Genomic DNA, 17,251 nt, shown 5'->3' with positions numbered 1-17,251 from the left:
TATGATGAAGAATTTCAGCTTAGGAAAGCTTGCTGTAGATCTTCCATGGCATCAGTTGTTAGAAATGACTGATATCCAGCAGCATGTCTAAATAAGAGGTGAGCTCCAAAACTTAGAGATAAGGATATATTTCATAATTATCTAACCTTCACCTTTGAAAAGCTGGAAAACTTGACTGAACCAATAAATAACACGTTTGTCTTCATTCAAGATAGTATTTTAGTTCAAGTTTGCCAAGGCTGGTTATACTGGAAAGCGGCATGGTGGCCTAGTGGTAAACACTGTCACCTCCCACCCCGAAGGTTTAGAGTTCAATTCTAGGTAGCGGCAGATGTTTCCCTCCTAGGTCACAAAGAAAAAATATATCTGCTGCTAACTCCACGTGGTGTCAGTAAGGGCATCCGGCCAGTAAACGCTCAACTCTATCCAGTTGCCTCAATTCTACCCCGAATTAAAGGCTTACAGGATTGTAAAAAGGGAGTTATTTACATAATTAAAATAAGATTTTTTTAAAAAAAAATCTCATTTAAAAAGAGACCTTGATGCTGGAGAACCGGGCATAGTGTGTTACGAGGATTTCAGCTGAGATAATACCAGCACACTATCTTTTTACTAGTTTAATACATGACAGATGTATATAAGCAAAAGCAATGTGTGTTCACAGATACTTTTGCACACAAAAGCAACTGAACAGCTGGTAGCTGGATTATAATACCCATTAGACAAGAGTAAATTTTTAAAAGATTAATTGCCAACTGAAATGTTACTGCCAAATTAAATTGCATGTTAATATGCTGTTCCTCAGTTATCATGGAAATGAGAGTGCATACCTCAAAACTAGTTATTTATTATTTATTGTTTATGTAACTGTTGTGTTTGATTCTCAGCATCACAGTTGAAAAACATAAGTTCAGTAAGGATCACGAGAGATGATCTGGGTATTAAAAACTATGTTCCAGGAAGAGAGATTGTAGAAGCTGAGTTTGCATTTAACACTATCATATCTTGTCACAGTTCATAGTGGCATGATGAAAATTCGAAATACATATATATTATTTTGCACTTATGAAGCGGTATATAAGTCTACTGCTATTGCTATTGCTATTGCTACTTTTTAACTTAATCAAGGACTTCAAATCTTATTTTCATGGGTTGGAATTTAAAAATCAGTTCTGTATCAGAGCTCAGTACTGTAAAACGAAATATGTCTGTATATTTCACTTCAAAACATACAAAGAACAGGAGATGCAACAAGAGTGAGCAACTAATACCACCAGAGCTACTTACAATCATCTTTAAAGAAGCAACTCTAGTTGTATCTGTATCACAGGTAAATGCAGCAATAGCAAAGGCAGTTAGACTTATGTACCGCTTCATAGGGCTTTCAGCCCTCTCTAAGCGGTTTACAGAGTCAGCATATTGCCCCCACAGTCTGGGTCCTCATTTCACCCACCTCGGAAGGATGGAAGGATGAGTCAACCTTGAGCCGGTGAGATTGGAACCGCTGAACTGCAGATAACAGTCATCTGAAGTGGCCTGCAGTACTGCACCCTAACCACTGCGCCACCTCGGCTCTTTATAAATGTGTTTATAGAAGACAGTTTTCATTTCTGTTTTTATTTTGTTAAAAATAGTAAACCATCAAATTGGCTCAAAGTCATTCAGTTGGCATATTTGCCTAAGGGTAGGGTGTCAAACTCAAGGCCCGGGAACAGGATCCAGTCCACAGGGGTGCGTAGATCTGGCCCCCAGGGCCACGCTGAAAACAGTGAAGGACCAGCCCATGGTGCCTCTGCCAGAGAAAATGGAACTCACAAAGGCTCTATTTTTGCTGGCAGAGTGTTACAGGAGGTCGTCACAGCTGAAAACTGCTTAAGAGAATCGCAGACGGCCCTCCTGAGCTCTGTTTTGGCTGGCAGAGGGTTGCAGGAGGCCATCGCAGGCGAAAACAGAGCTCACGAGTCCATTTTCACTGGCAGAGTGCCAGGGCCACCACAGGCGCCCCCAACAGGAGCCGAGGTGGCGCAGTGGTTAGAGTGCAGCACTGCAGGCTACTTCAGCTGACTGTTATCTGCAGTTCAGCGGTTCAAATCTCACCGGCTCAAGGTTGACTCAGCCTTCCATCCTTCCGAGGTGGGTAAAATGAGGACCCGGATTGTTGAGGGCAATATGCTGACTCTGTAAACCGCTTAGAGAGGGCTGAAAGCCCTATGAAGCGGTATATAAGTCTAACTGCTATTGCTATTGCTAACATGAGTGATGTTGACCTGGCCATGCCTACGGTGGCCATGCCCACCTCCCCCCCCCGAAGTCAAACATAACCTTGATGAAATTGCGTATGACACCCCTGCCTAAGGGTATGTATAAGTACACACACCAGAAAAAGCAGCATGAACCCTATACCAGGATATTCTGGTATATGTGGTCTTTCATTGAAGAAATACCTGTATCAATAGCAATAGACCAGGAACCAGATATTTAAGTCACAGTTCTTTTTGATCAGCATTTGTTTCTAACAGTATTTTTTTTCCCAACAATGTAGAATTTGTTTAGCTATTAGTGATGGTAAATTAAACATTTAACAAGGGCTTCCAGCTAGCAGAATAAAGTAGCAAGTATCTTTCAAGACTATTGTTTAAATACTGAAGTGTAAAAAAAAAAACTTTAAAAAAATATTCTATGCAAAGGTTTTTTTTTTAAAAAAAACATCTGTATAACAGATGTTGGACTTTCTTAACCATCAAAATGTTCTCTTCTTATTTCTGTAGGTTAATCTTCCATGCAACATGAAAAAGTAATAAAATAAGCAGATGAGCTGGCCGGACAGGTTTTCCCCCCCCCCAAAGTTATTATCTATAATTAAGGTATCTGAAAGAAGGGGATTGATACAACTCTTGTTGGATGGAAGCGGACATAAGCATACAAATGCATAAAAATAGTGAGATTAAAACTTGTTAAGAGCAATTGTCCCAGTTCTTACTTATGTACTTAATTTTATTTATTAATTTTCTCAAGTAGCCTGGCACTTTTAGTTAATTTTCAAGTTGCTCCTTTTCATTTTTTAGGATCATCTGTTTTGATGCTGTGCTAACGTGACACACTAGAGGAGTAAGGGGTATTGAATTTCAAATATTTCATGGTATCTTTATAAGCTCATAGCTGGGAACAAAAGATGACTTTTAAAATTCTACCTTTGCCCTAGTGGAAATTTAGATATCTCACTGGTCTCTGAAGTTCCTTCTCAATGTGAAATGAAAAGACACAGATGGTGGGACGTGGACTTTCCTACTGTTCTTCTTTATAGTTTCATCACACATAACCAGAGTGAAAATGCCAGGCAATTAGATGACTCTTGTATGTATAATGTGTGTAAGCATGTATTTTCCTTTTATATAGCTAATTTATGACAACGGGATAATAGTTACCTGCATAGATTAGCATGAACAGTTTTTCCAGGAAAGTTTAATAGATAAACCAGCAAAATGGGATAAATGCTGTGAACTTTCCATTTCTTACTCCAACCTCCCATATAGAACATTTCTAAATCCATCACTATGTGGTGGTCTCTCATGAGGAATAAGACACTCAGGCAAGATGTCTCGGGATGAGAGCTCAGAACAGACTCTGAAAGCCCCTTTTATTCTTATTACACTCATTAGCATACAATGTTATCACTTAGGCGGCCAGAGCTGGCTATGGCCAGTTATTTTTAGGATTCATTCATCCTGTTTTCCACATTCCCATGCGCTTTCATTGTTTCATGTACACTATGGCACATCCTGTGGGAGCAGGTCTCTGCCATTATTCCCACATCACTATTGTCGAGAAGACCCAATGGACGTTTGACTTATTTCAAGTCCTTGGTAAGAATGTGGCAGGTGAAATTAATGATGAACAAGAATTTAATGATGGTTTTAAGTATCAACATTTTAATAGGATTTAATTGTGCTTCATCTATTTAGGACAGTTTCCACGTTCCTTTATCAATATCCAAGACAGAATGCCATTCTTAAGGTGATATATTGGCTAGAATCAGGTGTTTTACACATGTAAAAAGGAGTAGTTAATTCATTTGCTATTTCTATTTCTATAATGTTTGCTATAATATTTCCCAAATATTAAATCTGTCATTGAGCCCCTAAAAGAGGAAAATATTCATAGTAAATGAATATTTACTATGAATATTTACTATTTTCCTGGGCTAATGCACAGATGTACATTCTGTGCATTAGCCCAGGAAATACTGTATGAAGCTGGCTTTGCCAAAACAGAAAATATTCAAACTCTGCAATTGTGAATAATGCAAAAGCTTAATTCCAACATAATCTATTATCTTTCCTGCTTTGAGCAAGGACTCCTACTGTGACATTAAGAAAAATAACTAAGGAACAGGACGATCTCTGCCTAGGAGGTAACAGTTTAGTTTCATATAATATTAGAGAATAGATTGTAATTTTCCTATAAACTGAATTTGTTTGGTCAATATTTCAAATTGGAGTGTGTTGTATATTATTCACTACACTGCTGTTTTATTGTATTTGCACTGCGTCAATATCAGTTTTTCTACTAATCCCTAAGTGAGTTTGATTTCCTGTTCAGAATTAAGGGCTTTTCTCCTCCAAAGGTGGTCATAGAATGATGGAATTAAATAAGGGGGTAACCTTCAGTACACACATTTACACAATTTCTGATTGGCTAAATTCTTCTGGATGATAGGATTAAAAAAAGAAGATTATGGAAGTGAGTTAAACTATGTAAAAAAACTTAGATAAAAGAAAGGACTATTCCTTTCTTCTATATAGGAGCTATGTGGTAATTATGCATTTGTGCAACAAGAAAACAACAACATTTGAAATACTTTTGTGTTGAATTTATATTTACCAACAAATAAATAAAGGGAGGATAGTATACCTTTCTGGGAACCCGGGCTACTTACATATTAGGTAGATGTACTAACCTCTAAGCCATGGGCTCTCCTTGCTTTGTCACCTATACCAGGGGAGAGATTAAGCGAAGCAATATGCTCTGTTTGGATAGGCCAGGTTGCCCTGATAAGACCAGTCTCACTGGAAAAACACTTAACATTTGAAATAATGTGCCCTCAAAAGCTCCTATAAAGAAAAAAAAAGTGTCTCTAAAAAAATATAAGCCATAAACATATTGGCCTATAGTACATTAAGACATTTTTCTTGCATTACTTTGTAAAATATATTTGTCCTAACAATTCTGTTCTTGGTATTTGCTGTCAAAATCGGGGGATAGCATCAAAATCAAGGGCAGAAAAGGGAAAATCTGGAATCAAATTAAGACTTCTATCAGAACCAGATAAAACCATTTTAAAGTATTTACGTTTAAGATAGCATGGGATTTGAGTAGTAGCATTCAAACCAGGCAACCAGAAATGGGTAATTCTCATGATGGCCTCTCCACTTAAGCTATCAAGGGTCTAGATTTGAAGATGCCTTGTTCTCAAGAAGGAAGTTTCATGAATGTTGGAAGGCAATAGGCCACATGATCTTTATCCTGGGAATCTAGAAATGATTGATAGAGGAAGGATTTCAGAGCAGGAATTAAGACACAATGGCGGGGTGGGTGGGAGGGAAGAGATGAGGCGACAATATTGGAAAGGGTGGATTAGAATAAAAAAAGGAAACTTCCAGTTTTGCCTCTGCATTCTGTTTCCAGGTTCCTTTTGTCTATCACAGGATGTTCATTCTGTATTCTTGACACTGAGGGTAAAATCTGACTCCTACTAGATCCAAACAGCCATCTTTTCCTAAATCCCCTGTCTCCCTCTCTCTTCAGCAAACAGCCTCTCTACATTTTACATTGGCTTCCTTTAAAAAAAACATTACGTGGTTTGACAGGAAAAGACCTGTACACTGTAATAAAATAATTAGTATTCAAAACTCAACAGTTTTGTGATTCATAGATTCTCTTCTCTGTTAACATGCCATCCATTTTGGCTGCCTCAGACAGAAAAGCTACCCTGAAAATGTGCTACTTTATAGCTGTTCAGCGGATCTTTCATGAAATTTCAGGTAATAACTATAGGATCATAATATTTTTATGTTCTGGGCATGAAATATTAACCAATTAAATCAAAATGGTTTCGTATGTCTCAACCTCAATGTCGGTTTCATTAACACATTGGCTAGAGTGCTGAGGGTAGCATCTTTTGGAAAGCAACTAAAATCCTTTGTTAATTTCCTGATTAGCTTTGGACACATCCCTGTTTTGCGGTCTAGTTTACCAATCAGGGCTTTGGGTATTGCCCAGATCTTCTTAAAGGTGCATGAGGATCAGAGGTGGGTTCCTGCCAGTTCACACCTATTCGGTAGAACCGGTTCGTCAAATCTACTGAACCGGTTAGAAGAGGTTCCGCCATTGGACCCGGAAAGCAGGCCACACCTACAGAAGAGGTTCCAAAAATTTTTGAAACCCACCACTGGTCCTTGGATATGATTATTCTACACTATCATGCTCCTATTTATAAAACTCAGTGCCTCTGTGAAAGGTAAGGATGACTACTGCGTTTGTGGTGCAATCAGAACATTGCAATAGCAATAGCAGTTAGACTTATATACCGCTTCATAGGGCTTTCAGCCCTCTCTAAGCGGTTTACAGAGTCAGCATATTGCCCCCAACAACAATCCGGGTCCTCATTTTACCCACCTCGGAAGGATGGAAGGCTGTGTTGCGTGTGTTGAAGTTGTCTTAACGCAAACCAAAGACACCTTTTAAAAAACAAGTTTACATCCTATTCTTATGCATGCCAGTGCTGTGTGTGAGGTAATTTAAGGTGGTTCTGACAAGTGTCGTCGGCATCTTCATATCTGGTCACATGGGCGGCAAGCCACTCCCATCCGGTCACATGGGTGGCAAGCCACTCCCACAAAGGAGGCCACACCCACAGAGTAGGTTCGAACAATTTTTGAAACCCACCACTGATGAGGATAGAAGTGTAACTGGCTCCATAGTCCAAACTCTTTCTTGCATGAAAGTTAGTGGCGTCTCTCCTGCTTTCCCCAGATTTACAAGTCTAAGGACAGCATCAGAACTACATCTTCAGTATTAGCTTGTTGTTAAAATGCAATTGATTTCTCGGCTTGTTTTGCTTCACAGAAAAGAAAGGGCACCGAAAAACTCAACTGGGTACGAGGAAGATCCCAACGAGAAAATTAAATGAGGAGTTTCTTATAATAACAATAACCATTAGATGGAGTGTTTTTTTTTTTAAAGTCTGCAATACATTCACAATACTTTGAGATTTGTCCTTTTCAAGTTTTAGCCCTTTTTATTTGCTTTGCATTCTGCTTTTCCCCAAAGACAAGGCCAATGGATGTCAGTGATTACAAGCATTCAGCTGTAAAATGCTTTCATCTCACATATTATTAGCATTGTTTTTTTTCACCAGCTCTTAGTACATACAAACTATATTGATGGGGTTTGGCATTTCTAAAGGGAAATAAGCAAATATTCTTTTGTTTTGCCCAAAGAAAAAGAGCAAAGTAGAATAAGAGTTCCCCTATTCTGAATGGAAGGATATTTTCAGTGTTTTGCCAAAAAAAACACCTACACAAATACAAACACTTCTGGGAGGAATAATTCTTTTGAATAAACATTCCAATACTGAAATAAGATTAGGGATATTGCTTGAGAGTCGACTTGATTCTGAATTGTATGTATTAGCATCACTACAAAACTAGCTTCTCTTTCTCTCCCACTCATAACCTCATCTAGAAATCCATATTGCAGCCTGGTGTTCGTGGTGTTATCCTTTGTTGCTGTGTAACTCAGATTTGTGGGAGGGTTTGTTTATTTGTTTGACAATAAAACATTTTCCTGAGACTCCAAGGAGGCTTTTAAGGACAACTGCATCTTTAATTAAACGTTTCTTCCTTGCCAGTTGTCTCCATTGCAAGCGTGAGATGAATGCTGAATTAGCCTTTAATTGATTTTTTATTAGTCAGTTTCTATTTCCTATTAGAGGGATTTTATTATTGGTTGCTGTTAAATAAAACAACTTAACTGTGATTAGTGTCTCCTAAACCATAGCAACAGAAGACCAATTAAGTAGCCATGGACTAAATTGTCATATAGGCAAACATCCTACCCTGTGAAGGGGATGGGAAAAGATTAGCATATGAAACTTGGTTTGAAGAAACAGGGTATTAGAATATCAGGAGATTTCGGAGAAGGCCAATAAAAACAATTTTAGTTCTTCATTAAGTCATTTTAAGGTGAAGTAAAGTCCCCGTAGGACTACAACAATGCAGCATTTGCATGAAAATGTCAAAGTATGATGTTAAGCTACCACATTTCTGCTTTTCAGCAAGTCACTGAATCAAAGAGTTGATCGCGTGATGGTTGATTTAGAGAAAGCGTATGGTAAAGTGAATAGTTTTAATGATGAACTTTTGCATGGTGATGGATTTGAAGGACGCTTTTGAATGTGATAAGATTATTATTAGTAATACTGCTTTACAAAGCCTTAGTATGACCATACTTGGAATACTGCATCTGGTTTTGGTCACCATAATATAAAAAAGATGTTGAGATTCTGGGAAGAGGCAGAGAAGAGCAACAAAGATGATTAGGGGGCTGAGGGCTAAAATATATGAAGAACAGTTACAGGAATTGGTTATGTCGAGTCTATTAAAAAAAGGATCTGGAGAGACATGATAGCAGTGTTCAAATACCACAAAGAAGAGAGGGACAAACTATTTTTCAAAGCATCTGAAGGCAAGACAAGAAAAAATAGATGGAAAGTAATCAGAGAGAAAAACAATCCAGAATTAAGGAGAAACTTCCTAATAATGAGAACAATTAATTAGCGGAACAGTTTCCTTTCAGAAGTTGTGGGTCCTTCAACACTGGAGAATTTTAAGAAGAGATTGCACAGAAATCTGTCTGAAATGATACAGAGTCTCCTTCTCGAGCAGGGGTTGGACTAGTTGATCTCCAAGGTCCCTTCCAATTCTGTTATTCTATATCTATGTTCTAATGTATGATGGAAGTGAGAATAAATGGAATGCATATAGACTAGGGAGTGAAAAAAGGATGTGTGATGTTTCTTTGGTTGTTTAATATATTTGTGGGTAAATATATAATGAATGTTCATGCTGGTGTGTTAGATGTGTTGGCTGGGGACATATATATATTTGTGCTGATGTGTTAGATGTGTTGGCTGGGGATGTGAATATATGGGTATTTTTTTATAAACAGGTGATGCCATGTTTCTTGGCCAAGAATCAAATAATTTGTAGCAAATGTTACATAGATTATATGGTCTCATGAGAAGTATGGATCTGAAAATTAATATAATAAAAACTAAGGGAAATGAAAGGGAAAACAGACTGAATGAGTGCAAGTGTACATTAATGAGAAAAAATCTAGAGCAAGTAGATTAATTTTTCTGCCTTGTATATTAAAGAAGGGAGAATGAATGGAGAAATTTTAAGATGTGGAAATGTTAATAGAAAGGGAGAAGATGATGCCTATTACAGTATTTTGAGGAATGAATGCCAAAAGGAGAGAAAATGGCCATTTAGAGATAACGAATAAAAACCATATCTCAAAATGGATTTATGAAGGAAAGGAGAAAGGCAAAAGAAGGGAATGAATCAGATGAATCACTTTCCCCAAAAGTGAGAAAATTAAAGAAAAAAAAAGCAATGCATAAGTTAAGTTGTTAAGTTTACTTTATTGTTATTAGCAATAGCAATAGCAGTTAGACTTATATAGGGCTTTCAGCCCTCTCTAAGCGGTTTACAGAGTCAGCATATTGCCCCCAACAACAATCCGGGTCCTCATTTTACCCACCTCGGAAGGATGGAAGGCTGAGTCAACCCTGAGCCGGTGAGATTTGAACAGCCGAACTGCAGTCAACTGAAGTAGCCTGCAGTGCTGCATTTAACCACTGCGCCACCTCGGCTCTGGTTATTGCACCTTGTACAACGAAATTAAATGCCACTTTCAGTGTACATTACAACTATAAAAATAAAACACAAGTGCACATCCTTCACATTCTATACAATTGAATTGAAAACCCGATATTGCATTAGCAAATAAATTGGTCTATGGATGTGATGGAAGTGAGGGTGTTTTGCAAGACTTGGTGTAAATAGTTTTAGCTATTGTTCTTCCTATCTCATTCTTTCATATTCTCTGGCTTGCTGTTTTGTGTGTGTGTGTGTGTGTGTGTGTGTGTGTGTGTGTGTGTGTGTACTCTGCATAATGCTGTTTAAATGGAATAAAGTACCGCTCAATGTATGTACATGTACACTATGTGACTCAAGGAAATTGTCTGCTGAAGAAATTTCTGCTGAAATTTAATTTATCCTTTAAATACAGAATGAAAACAAATGTTTATTACAAATCCAACTGCAGCACTTCAAAGCATTTAAAGGTTAAAACGATATTGAATATGTTGGAAAGCTGACAGATTCTGTTCCATTATATAAGCAGAGAAATGGGATGCATCTCAAAGCTGTTTGAGATGATACACTGTCAGTGTATGGAAAGAACAAAAAATGGATTAAAATGTTTACTGCTACTCTAAAGTAACGTAACGGTGTCCTCGGGAAAGTCAAGAGATTATCAGCTTCAGTTTTAATCCAATTTTACCTAGTTCAGAGAACGTGTTCCCTTAAATGCTCATTCTTTTTTTTCAGTGAGCTGCTTAATACTGTCCTGAACTTTCATCTGTCTGCCTACCAAAAATATACAGGTTGCCACTAAACCATTTCAGTTGGGCCAATCTTATTGTCCCATCATGCTTGTCTGCCTCAATTATTTAATTATACATTAGGATCAGGGGTGGGTTTCTCGCCCCGTTCCAACCAGTTCGGTTGGAACGGGGCCGGCGGCGTCCTCGTGCACGTGCGCAGTGCACGCATGCGTACTAGCGTCTGTGCGATGCTCCAGCTGCTTCTGGAGGATCGCGCAGGCGCTGTATGCGTCCTGCGCATGCGTGGAAGCGCAGAACTCATCAAAACCGGGTAAGGAGCGCGGGCGGGCGGGTGGGCCCTTCGCCGTTCCCGGAAGTTACTTACTTCCGGGTTCGCCGACCAACCGGTTCGCGGGGACCGCCGCGAACCTGTTGAAACCCACCCCTGATTAGGATGTATACATCCTGGACATAAATTGCTTCAACTTCTACCCTCAAAATGATGCTATAGGGCACCGCACACCAGAACAACTAGATACAAGGAAAGTTTTTCCCTGAATGCCATCACTCTACTAAACAACTAATCCCCATTACACCGTCAAATTATCTACTAAGACTGTATTACTATTATTCTTCTCTTCCTTACTAGTACCTATCTCTTGCCACTTATGACTATAACCATGTTGCTTGTATCTTTAAAATTTATATTGTTTTATTTGTTTCCTAGTATAATTTGATTGTGTATTAGTAACTATGACTATCCCTAAGTGTTGTGTCTTATGATTCTTGATGAATGTATTCTATTTTATTTTTCTTTATGTACACTGAAAGACAAATTCCTTGTGTGTCCAATCACACTTGGCCAATAAAAAATTCCATTCTATTCTATTCTATTTGGCCTGCTTTGTGGAGTCATGGTTTTTAGTGTCCCTTTTCTTGATCAAATTGGGTTGGGTTTCCTTGACCTGTTTCCCCAGAAAGGAGAAAAAGCTTACATTGGCCTTTGGAGCCTCCACTTCATGTAATCAATCAGTCAACAAACAATCAGTTCGTCAATCACTCAGTCAGCCTGTCAATCATCCAACTGCTTACATCAACCCAGCTCAATTCTTGCTGTAATTACAAACATTATAATGAAGCAGTAAAGGAAGATGAAGAGGCAAGCTACAGCCTCCTCTCGACTTCTTTTCACAAGCAAGTGTGAAAGAGCACATTTTATGGCTCAAGAAAAGCAATACACAAAGAACAACACTCCTTTCTCCATTCACTTAGCACAAAGTAGTGGAAAGAGGAATATGCCAATAAGCTGAAGTACAGCAACAGAAAATTGACATTAAATTCATAAAATAGAATGCAAATTAATTGCACGTTAATTTTACTTGCAAATACTGGGGTGGCAGGACAGAGGAAAAAAAACAAGCTTATTGCACTGTGTAACGCATGGAAAAAAGGTATGCAGCTAATCTCTTTACGAAGTTGCATTTACCCTTCCATTTTACCTTTTCCACCATTCACCAGATATGGTGCCTCTGCATGGAATTTTAAAGTGGAAGAGAATAAGGTTATTCAGCTATGATTAGTGGAATGTTTCTACAAAACCTTGATCAATGAAGTGCAATGCGTTTCCAAAGATTAGAAAGCCAGACAATGTCTTATAATATCACCAGGATCAACTATGCCTACTGAAAACCGTGACCCGTCAAAACCGCGGAGGACAAAATCGCGCTCGACGAAAGCGCGCATTTGACGTCATCACAGCGCGACGAAAAGAATTAAAAATTGAAATAAAATTAAAATTAAAGCAAGCCGATTCACATAAAGATAAGGGTTAGGTTTAGGGTTAGGGTTAGGTTAAGGGTTAGGTTTAGAGCGTTAGGGTTACGTTTAGCGTTAGGTTAAGGGTTAGCGTTAGGTTTAGCGTTACGTTAACAGTTAGGTTTAGGGTTAGATTTAGGGTTAGGTTAAGGGTTAAGTTTAGGGTTAGGTTTAGGGTTAGGTTTGGGGGGGTTAGGGTAAGGTTTTTGATTTATTTTTACATTTTTCGATCACAGCGCGATGTTTTCGTCGCGCTGTGATGATGTCAAATGCGCGCTTTCGTCGAGCGCGATTTTGTCCTCCGTGGTTTTGTGGTGGAACCACTGAAAACTATTTACAAAGAGACGTGGAATGGTTTTTCCCAACAGCAGCAAAAGGCAAAGTTAACAGCTGAATACTAGCCAACATAAACTATACACATAGTTTACTCCAAGCACTTCTCTACTAAGCTTCTTTTCCAATTGTTTCTGTCGTCCAGTTTTGTCAGAAGGAAGTTGGGAAGGCAGAGATGAATGGGATTTATTTGTGTGTTTACTTTGATGCTCGGAGAAAATAAAATAAAACCAGACAATGACCCTACCCATTTAACAACAGAAAATATTTAAAAGCAATAGTACAATACTATGAGTTTCTTACCCTCACTTGACCCACAAATGCATTGGTTTCTTCTTCTTGTACTGTAAAATTTTTGGGAAGAAAAGGATCAAAGACTGGCCCATTATCGTTTACATCTGTTACAACCACATTCACCGTAGCAGTTGAAGTCTATATAAAAACATAAATAAATAAATAAGATGATGATCCACATAGTTTTATCTTGCTGATAAAGTTCAATGTTATACTCTGACAAGTACAGATAGTCCTTGACCATTCATTAAGTGACCGTTCGAAGTTGCAAAGGCACGGAAAAAAATGACTTATGACATTTTACACAAGAATTATATATTCTTGTATTGGTAAGTAGGCAATTGTTAATCTGAACTAAGCTGTCATACTCAGCAGAGACCACAAAATTAGGCAAGGAGTTCTCAAAAAATAAAAAAGTCACGTGAGAAGTATATACTAAGCACTTTCTATGCCTATTTTCCCGTATTTGCAGACTACTGTATCCCTTCTCAATAGTGAAGGTGGAAAAAACAAGAAAAAATATTCTGGTATTTTGAACCAATTTCGCTGTTGAAAGCCTTTATTGACAAAGTGTCCTCTCTAGAAACCCCACTATCAAGCCTTCTCTGTGGTCCCCTCTGAAGAGATCACTCTTGAATATATAGTTTCTACTATTTCTCTACTCCTAAATTGATGTGTTTTCTACTAGACTGCAAAAAATATAAATAAAAGAGCTTGACAGATAAATGACATCTTTTTATTTATTTATTTATTTTTATTTCTCATATATACATTCACAATTATATAATCTCATAACTGTTGTTAATAAAATGTATTTATAACAATTTTTCTCCCCTACAGTTGACAATATAATTGAGATTGATTTCTTACCATCCCATACACCCATTTTATTTTACAACAATCCTACTTCTTCTTCCTTCCTTCCCTCCTTCCTTCCCTCCTTTCTTCTCTCCTTCTCTCCTTCCTTCCCTCCTTCCTTCCCTCCTTCCTTCCCTCCTTTCTTCTCTCCTTCCTTTCCTCCTTCCTTTCCTCCTTCCTTACCTCCTTTCTTCCCTCCTTTCTTCTCTCCTTCTCTCCTTCCTTCCCTCCTTCCTTCCCTCCTTCCTTCCCTCCTTTCTTCTCTCCTTCCTTTCCTCCTTCCTTTCCTCCTTCCTTACCTCCTTTCTTCTCTCCTTCTCTCCTTCCTTCCCTCCTTCCTTCCCTCCTTTCTTCTCTCCTTCCTTCCCTCCTTCCTTCCCTCCTTCCTTCCCTCCTTTCTTCTCTCCTTCTCTCCTTCCTTCCTTCCCTCCTTCCTTCCTTTCTTCTCTCCTTCCTTCCCTCCTTCCTTCCCTCCCTTCTTCCTTCCCTCCCTTCTTCCTTCCCCCCTTTCTTTCCTCCTTCCTTTCCCTCCTTTCTTCTCACCTTCTCTCCTTCCTTCCCTTATTGACAGAGTGTCCTCTCTAGAAACCCCACTATCAAGCCTTCTCTGTGGTTCCCTCTGAAGAGATCACTCCTGAATATATAGTTTCTACTATTTTTCTACCCCTAAATTGATGTGTTTTCTACTAGACTGCAAAAAATATAAATAAAAGAGCTTGACAGATAAATGACATCTTATTACGTGCCCGACAATGAACTATACAGGGATGATTTCTTGTTTTTTTTTTTTTATGAAGCATTCTTGTAACTAAAGAGGGAGAGTGTTTGTAGCGCAGGGTTGAAATGAGTGGTCCTTGGTGCTCTCTGGAATTAGTTGTTTTCTTGTGGATGTTTCCTTACCCCAACTAGTAACATTATCATGTTGAAGATGTTACCAAGTTTGGGTAATGAGATGTCTGCAAGAAAACAACCAAACCCAGAGAGCATCAAGGACCCTGCATTCTTGGAAGGATGGCAACATATCTAAATAGGGCAAGGTTCCACCACAAATGCGCGAACGACAAAAGCGCGCCTGACTAAACCGCGGTGACAAAACCGCGCCGACGAATGAGCGCTGAAGCACGCCAACAGCGCGCCGACAGAAGCGCGCTGTAACCTAACCCTAAACCTAACCCTAAACCTAACCCTAAACCTAACCCTAAACCTAACCCTAAACCTAACCCTAAACCTTACCTTAACTTAAATCGCGCTTCTGTCGGCGCGCTGTTGTCGGCGCGCTTTTGACATCGCGGTTTTAGCGCCGCGGTTTTGTTGGCGCACTTTTGTCGTTTGCGCATTTGTCGGGTCACGAAGAAAAGAAACAGATTCAGGCCCTGAAAACATATAACTGATTGACGTTCACTGCCACTCTTATTCATAAATTTGAAAGCTTTAATCTGAAGCTGAGTTTTCCACGATAGCAGAGTTCCTCAATCTTTCCAAGTTTGCAGACTGGCGGTGGAGGGAGAGGGGATGGTTCCACGCAATTGGTAAGCAAGGCAGCACACACGCAGCTCCATTTGTACAGGGGGTGGGTGCCCGCGACTGCCAGTCGTGCAGATGGGAGCACATGCTCACTCACTTCTCATATAGGGATTTGCACACGCTCACTTGCCACTATCGCAGGCCAGATCTGAATGGCCCAACAATCAGTAGAGAGCTGCAGCCCAGGGTTTGGGGACACCTGCTCTATAGGTTTAGAAAATTAACTTTGATCTCCTACAGAAAGTCTGATATTGGAAAATCTTCTCTGGCAATCTTTGAAGCTATTTTTTTTAACTCTGACGCTGGAATTTGGTATTGGGAAGAGGGAATAAGATGGACACTAGAAGAGGTAGAGGGTCTTTCTCTTCCACCCTCTGTCATGTGTCCCAAATGGGGGAAATTTAGAACAGAGATTTAACTTAACTACTGCAATGCACTCTACATGGGGCAGCCCTTGAAGAGCATTCGGAGACTTCAGCTCATCCAGAATGCAGCCGCGCGAGTGATTGTGGGTACACCTCGGTACACCCACGTTACACCTATCCTCCGTGAGCTGCACTGGTTACCGATTGGTCTCCGGATACGCTTCAAGGTGCTAGTCGTCACTTATAAAGCCCTTCATGGTATTGGACCTGGGTACTTGAGAGACCTCCTGCTGCCAATTACCTCCCAAAGACCCATTAGATCACATAGGGTCGGCCTCCTCCAGGTTCTGTCTACCAGCCAATGCCATCTGGCTACTACCCGGGGGAGGGCCTTCTCTGTGGCAGCACCGGCCCTTTGGAACGAGCTCCCCGCAGAGATTCGGACCCTCACCTCTCTCCAGGCCTTCCGAAAAGCCGTTAAAACCTGGCTGTGCCGGCATGCCTGGGGTTGATGAGTTCCCTTCCCCTCTCGATTGTGTGTCTGTTGGTTATTTTAAATGCTTGTATTTGTAGTTCTTGTGTTTCCCTTCCCCTCTTGGGTTTGTGAGCCGCCCTGAGTCCCGCTGGGAATAGGATGGCATATAAATAAAATGAAACCTAAACCTAAACCTAAACTTTTTTTGAACCATTTATCTCCCATTACCTGAAATGAGGGCAATTTAACAAACAAAGAAACAAAAACACTGGGACAAGCATCTCTCCATTTCCCCTCTCTCAGGCCAACATGATACCACACGAGATGAAGTAGAGCTGTCTGCAATGTGTGTGTTTCAATATAGTCAAGACGTCATCCATGGGGTGGTTGCTCCATCCCTTTTTCTAAATGGGCCATGATGTATATAAAAAAGGGCAGAGCTTCTGTCTTGATTTTTTTGACCTCCCTTATGATAGTCCTGAAGGGACACGGTGGCTCAGTGGCTAAGACACTGAGTTTGTAGATCAGAAAGAATGGCAGTTTGGCGGTTCGAATCCTTAGCGCTGCGTAACGGAGTAAGATCCAATTACTTGTCCCAGCTTCTGCCAACCTAGCAGTTCGAAAGCCCATAAAAATGCAAGTAGAAAAATAGGGACCACCTTTGGTGGGAAGATGACAGCGTTCCATGCACCTTCGGCATTTAGTCATGCTGGCCACATGACCACGGAAACATTTTCGGACAGCGCTGGCTCTTCGGCTTTGAAACGGAGATGAGCTCCACCCCTAAAGTCGGGAATGACTAGCACATATGTGCGAGGGGAACCTTTACCTTTATGATAGCCCTGAGAGGAAGATTTGGATTATTTTCTACCTGTATCCAGCAAAAGCTAAACCTTGACATTACTCTAAAAAGTA

The 17,251-nt window shown here is 39.8% G+C and overlaps 1 protein-coding gene across 1 annotated transcript in view; it reads right to left on the bottom strand.

Annotated features, from left to right (window-relative positions):
- PCDH15 (protocadherin related 15) overlaps positions 1 to 17,251 on the bottom strand; it is a 532,120-nt gene that overhangs the window by 182,828 nt on the left and 332,041 nt on the right. The window contains exon 18 of the mRNA XM_032231542.1: positions 13,124 to 13,252. Coding sequence (XP_032087433.1) covers positions 13,124 to 13,252 — 129 coding nt within the window. The remainder of the gene's footprint in view (positions 1 to 13,123; positions 13,253 to 17,251) is intronic.

This window comes from Thamnophis elegans, chromosome 15 (assembly GCF_009769535.1).
Source record: "Thamnophis elegans isolate rThaEle1 chromosome 15, rThaEle1.pri, whole genome shotgun sequence".
Taxonomy (NCBI): Eukaryota; Metazoa; Chordata; class Lepidosauria; order Squamata; family Colubridae; genus Thamnophis; species Thamnophis elegans.
Note: the sequence above shows the minus strand (reverse complement) of the source record. Positions and strands in the feature narration are given on the sequence as shown.